The sequence below is a fragment of the Rana temporaria genome, chromosome 10, assembly GCF_905171775.1.
Source record: "Rana temporaria chromosome 10, aRanTem1.1, whole genome shotgun sequence".
Lineage (NCBI taxonomy): Eukaryota > Metazoa > Chordata > Amphibia > Anura > Ranidae > Rana > Rana temporaria.
The window spans coordinates 59562606-59568605 of NC_053498.1; the positions used below are offsets into that span (position 1 = coordinate 59562606).

General features: G+C 44.0%; 1 protein-coding gene across 1 annotated transcript in view; it reads left to right on the forward strand.

The window, feature by feature from the left end:
* The window catches only part of APOA5 (apolipoprotein A5), a 32645-nt gene extending 26854 nt beyond the window's left edge, over positions 1 to 5791 (forward strand). The window contains exons 3-4 of the mRNA XM_040325365.1: positions 1649 to 1754; positions 4168 to 5791. Of these exons, the coding sequence (XP_040181299.1) occupies positions 1649 to 1754; positions 4168 to 5041 (980 nt within the window). The 3' untranslated portion in view covers positions 5042 to 5791. The remainder of the gene's footprint in view (positions 1 to 1648; positions 1755 to 4167) is intronic.
* The last annotated feature ends 209 nt before the right edge of the window (positions 5792 to 6000 follow it).

Below are 6000 nucleotides of genomic sequence, written 5' to 3' on the forward strand. Positions count from 1 at the left end.
GGGGTGATTCGTAAAGCTGGGAGGATGGCGGTTGGGGGGGGGGTGATTCGTACAGCTGGGAGGATGGTGGTGGGGGGGGGGTGATTCAGACAGCTGGGAGGATGGCGGTGGGGGGGGGGTTGATCCCTGCGGCTGGGAGGATGTTGGGGGGGGGGGGGGTTGATCCCTGCGGCTGGGAGGATGGTCCCGTGTACATGGAGCCTAAAAAAATACTGAAGAGCGGAACTTTACTTTTTGGCACTTTAAACTGTCCCATTGAAATGAGGAATAAAATGGAAATGTGTTTGTTGGTCAGGTATTCAGAAGCTCTCCACCTAAATAGACATTTTCTTGACAGACTTTAATATTGCGCATTAAAACTGTTGCTCCGCCTCCGTCCCGCCTACCCGAGTCTGTGAAATTCACGGACCAAAATAGTATGGGAAGAAGCAGGCTACTGTGTGTAAAGGGACGGGGCTGGAGGCGGTGCTGCCGATAATGTCATTAAAACTCTTGCACCGCCTCCGCCCCGCCCACCCGAGTCTCTGAATTGAGCTTGAATCCGCCTCTGCCCGCCTACCCCAGTCAAGGATATTTTCAGACTCAAAAAACCCATCTGCGCATGCGCTGCGCATGCGTCGTGGACGTACGAGCACCGGAAGTGACGCGGGTCCGATTTTTTCACAGGTCCGAGGAAATTTCACATCACCGGCTTATCTACAGATAAGCCGACCTAACTCTGAATCTAAGCCGACCTATGTTTAAGTGTATTCTCTAACAGAGATACACTTAAACATATCTGACATAGGACGGCTTGCGCCGTCCTATCTTAGATTGCAATGTTTTGGCTTACCGCTAAATGGCGCTTCCATTGCGGCCGGCGTAGATTATGTAAATGAGCATTTACGACGATTCCCGAACTAACGCGAGCCCGCCGCAGTCGATTAACGTTGTTTCCGTAAGCGATAGGCCGCCTAAAGTTATTCCACCTATGAGGTGGAATAACAATGTTAAGTATGGCCGCCGTTCCCGCCGCGAGGTTCGAATTTTTTACGTCGTTTGCGCAAGTCGTACGCGAATCGGGATTTACGTCGTTTACGTACACGCCGAAATCAATAGGCCCGTACGGCCTACTTAGCCGCAATGCGCAGTGTCAAAAAACAACAAAAAACATGAGGTCAAGACTCATTTCCATACAACACGCCCATCTCCAAGTCATTAGAATTAGGCGCGCTTACGCCCGCTCGTTTTAGGCTACGCCGCCGAAAATTAGCAGGTAAGTGGTTTGAGAATCACTAATAGCCTAACTAATTTACGGCGGTGTAGCCTAAAAAGACTAGGCTAGGCCGTCCTAAAGTTAGGCGCCCCTACGTGAATCTACCTAAGAGAGAGCAGAGCTGTGGAAGAGGGAAACAAATCATTTTCTTTCATTTAAGCTGCTGGTTGAACGAAAGAAACTGAATCATGTACTGTATGGCCTGCTTTGGTTAAATTATGTGGCATTTTTTTATTTAGCAATTTTTTGGAAAAAAAAAGTCTTGCTCTTTGCATCTTTTTTTCACTATATGCATAAATATATTCATATTAGTTGTTGGTGGCTTAGTAGTTTGGGTTAGTTGTAAATTATGCACAGAACATGATTCTAAGTCTCACTTGTTTCTTTGGACAGTCTGCCAATCGGATCAATCTAACAGCAGATTCTGGGATTATTTTAGCCATTTTATGAATGGAAAGATTGGATGGAATCTCCAAGAAAACTCAGTCAGAGAGGACAGGTAAGTGATAGTATGAAACTCTTGAACCAGGGATATTGAATTAAAAGTCACAAAGGTTCAGTCATTAAAATTGTGTTGTAGCAGAGGTCTAGATCTCACATTTGTGTGATGACCTTCATATCACAGCTCCCCATTCCCCTATATATTGCAGTCCCCTTATTACATCATAGCCCTCCTTCACATCTCAATCCCACTTTTCATCATGGCCCCCTTGAAATCACAGTTCCCCTTTACACCGACAGCCCCCCATAAATAAAAGTCCCCTCTTCTCATCACAGCCCCCTTTACATTACTGTCCCCCTTCACATCAAAACCGTCCTCTTTACATTAAAGCCCCCCTTTACATTACAGTTCCTAGCAACCAATCACCAGTTCGCTAATATGAAAAGTCAACACGGCAGCTCCTGTGTCCCGCCCAGTGCTGCTGTGCCATCAGTTTAGGATTGTCCCGCCTCTTGCTCTCCGCTCTGTGAAAGGTCGGAGAGTGAAGGGAGGAAAATATATGGAACTGTGAAGGATGGGAAGCAGGGGAATGGGGGCAGTGCTGTGTGGCGGGGTCGTGTAAAGGGGCAATACTGTGTGGGGGGGTAATGTAAAGGGGGAAATACTGGGGGGATATGTAAAGGGGCAATACTGTGTGTGGGGTTATATGTAAAGGGCGAAATACTGTGTGTGGGGTGATAATTAAATTTGTATTGTTTTAAGTATATTCTTGTTTTGAAACGACATTGATTCTTTCTTAAAACGGGGGGGGGGGGGGGTGCAGTTTGCCATCTTCGCCCTGGGCACCAAATGGCCTTGTCCCAGCACTGGGTCCAGCCACCCGGTCTGAGTCAATGCAAATGCAGCCGCTGGGAAACATAGTGTGGCATAGTGTGAACTTAGGTTATAATTAAAAGAGAGGTCTGGAGCTACGTGTTTGCCTGTAAACCTCTCTCCTGGAGTTTACTGAGCTAAATACATCCTTTCAAGCTTTTACCACACAATGTTTTTTTAACTAAAACTGAAGACTGCAAAATCAGATGCAGCTCTGCACCAAAACCAATCAGCTCCAGCCGCTGTCTCGGGTCCTCATTAGATAGATTGATAGCAGCACAGCCATTGGCTCCCACTGCTGTCAATCAAATCCAGTGACAAGGAAGCCTGGGGCGGAGCCGAGTCCTGCTGTCTGTGTTAATGGACGAAGAAGCAGGATTCGGGAGCGCGCCTACATGAGTGTCCCCTTGGAAAGTGGGTCTCCAAGGGGGCACTCGATGCAGAGGAGGAGCCAGTATAGCCGCTGGGGACCCCAGAAGAGGAGGCCGCTCTGTGCAAAACCCTTGCACAGAGGAGGTAAGTATAACATGTTTGATATTTAAAAAAAAAGCAAACACGAACCTTTACAACCCCTTTAAATCACCCCAATAAGTCAAAAATTATGCCAAAAGCCTCGTACACACGACTGCTTTTCCCATGCCATGAGTGTGCTCACCGCACACCGGCCATGTGTGTGCTCCATCGCAGTTTTTCCGACAGGAAAACTGCCAGAAAAAAAAAAAAAAAAGCTCTCTTTTTTCCTGCTGGGATTCCCGGCGGTTTTAACCCGGCAGTTTTGGGTGTGGAGCATACACACGGCCAGGGCCGGATTTGCTCTCCCTGCCGCCCCAAGGCCAGGTTCCGCAATGCACCCCCTCCCCGCCAACCAAACTACCCCCACCCCCCAAATCAACAGAGAATGGCAACCGGATGGCAGGGGTGGCACGGTTAGTTCAAATATTTTTTGTTTCTTTTTTTTTTTTACTTTTTAATCACTTTTTTATTTTTATTTATTTGTAGCTTGTCATTTACTCTTTCTTATTATTGTATAATTTTCTTATTATTTTTAATATTATTTTTCTTATTCTTTACTTTTTAATTACTTTTTTATTTTATTAATTTAATTATTATTTCTTAGTATTTCCCCCACACTACATTTAGTCCTGCTAGAAAGCAACTTACCGCCATTAACTGTATGTTCCGGGTGACTCCATGCTGCTGCCGCCCCTTGGCACCCTGCCGCCCCGAGGCCTGGCCTTGGTGGCCTTGTGGGAAATCCGTGCCTGCACACGGCCGGGATTCCCGACCAAAAGCTCTCATGGCAGGTTTTTTTTGTATGGGGAAAAGTTACCGAGCAGGTTCTCGGTTATCCCCTCGGGTTTCCCGGCGGTAAAAAGTCAGCCGGGAAACCTGTACGTGTGTACGAGGCTTTGGAGTTTAAATACTCCTCAACCACCCAGGGTTAAGGAGGTGCTACATATCATTTGATATTTGCAAATCTAATAATATATATTTTTTTTACTTTTAAATTTACTATAACATATCAAAGCTTATATAAGATTTTAGTAATTGGCTTTACATACACCTTAATATATCATTTAATTATTTATTTATACAGCGGGATTAAAAGCAGCCTTCATAATGGGGTCAGCTACGTGGGTAAGTTATTTGGGCCTCTGCAGACAAATTTCCAGAAGCAAGTGTACGAGGATTCTGATGGACTACGTAGACTTATACGCAGGGAGCTTCAGGAGGTCCAAAGGAAAATCTATCCCTATATGGATGAAGCCCACCAAAAGATAAGCAAGAATCTTGAAAAGTTACAAAACCGCTTGTCACCTTACAGTGAGGAACTCAAATATCAGGTGAGGAAGGGAGCACAACAGCTCAAAACGCAGCTTGGCCTGTACAAAGATGACTTTAGTAAAGGGGCGACACAGAACGTTGCAGAAAACATTAAAGACCAAATCTTTCTACACACAATGAAAGTGAGACAAACTTTGCATCCCCTGAGAGAGAAACTTTTGGCAGAGATTCATTATGCAGCTGAGGAGCTTCATGGGAACCTGTCGCCCCATGCCCTGACTTCTCAGGAAAAATTGACCCTGCATGTACAAGAATTATCGAATAAACTATCACAAAATGCAAAAGAGCTACATAAGAAAATCCACAAAAATCTAGATGACTTAAAGGACCACCTGGTGTCCTATCCCCAGAAAATAAGAGAACGGTTTCCTGAGACTCAAGCAGCTGAGCCTGTAGGCCCTTATGTGGAAGAAGTGGCAGCTCAGGTGCAGAGAGAAGTGGAGGAATTCAACAGGAATACTCAGATGCAGATTGAACATTTTACCTGGACTATTAATATGGAAATGGAGGAGTTGAACTATAGACTATCTCCTGCTTCTTCCAATTTACAGGACACTGTCTCTTCAATACAAGAAGTACAAGAGAAATTGGAATCTTTATGGAAGGATATATCCCAAAACCTGTAATAGAGGTCATTTTGCATTAGGTGGGACGGACTGCAATAAGTTAATTATACGGTGGATTTATACTGTTAAAGTGGAACCCCAGCTAAACAACTAAATACACTGCTAGAAAACTTTACGTGCCAAATGAATTGTATTTCAGTATATAACTCTTCTGATTTATAAACCAATAGCACACACCGGGGTTGATTTATTAAAGGCAAAGAGGCAGTTCACTTTGCAAGGGAGCTTTTTTTTTCCTTGCACGTGGTTAGATTTTATTTTTTTTGCAAATGAGTTTTCACCACAGTCACTAGGCTAAGGAAAAATTCTGCTGAAGAAATTTTTTTTTGCAAAGCGAATAGCCTATTTGCCTTTACTAAATAAACCCGTATGTGTCTAAGCAGGTGACACAATATTTCCTGCAGCTTACGTATCACCACTGAATTTGTTTCTAACTAGTGTTGATTTACTGTCCAGCAAGCAGGTATCTAAAACAGGAAAAAGGAAATAAAGGGTGTCACTTGCCTTTGGTATGCAATATGACAGTGATGTGCAAATCATAAGACTGGCTGCACAGAATTACATCATTACATCGTTGGAAAGGTTAAATAAAGACATCAGTCCATTCAGTCCTACCTGTGTGGGTGTGGGTTAGTATGTGTGCTTGAGTGAATACCATTTCCCATATCCCTGTATATTACTTATCCTTTGGCAAGCAAAACAGTCAATCTGCTTTTTGCCTGGAGTTCCCCATTAAATAAAAGCACTTACAGTAATTAAAGCTGAACTCTGGACAGAAAAACATGTTTTTAAATATATTCTTCAATAGGCTTAAAAGATATAGGTCCACATTGTGTGCATCAAATGCCTTTACAAATTCAAATATTACCTTGTAAAAGTAACAGGGACATCATTACTGAGCTTTACATCAGATCCCACCCACTACAGGCTAGACATGTGCACAACAAAACATTTTGTAT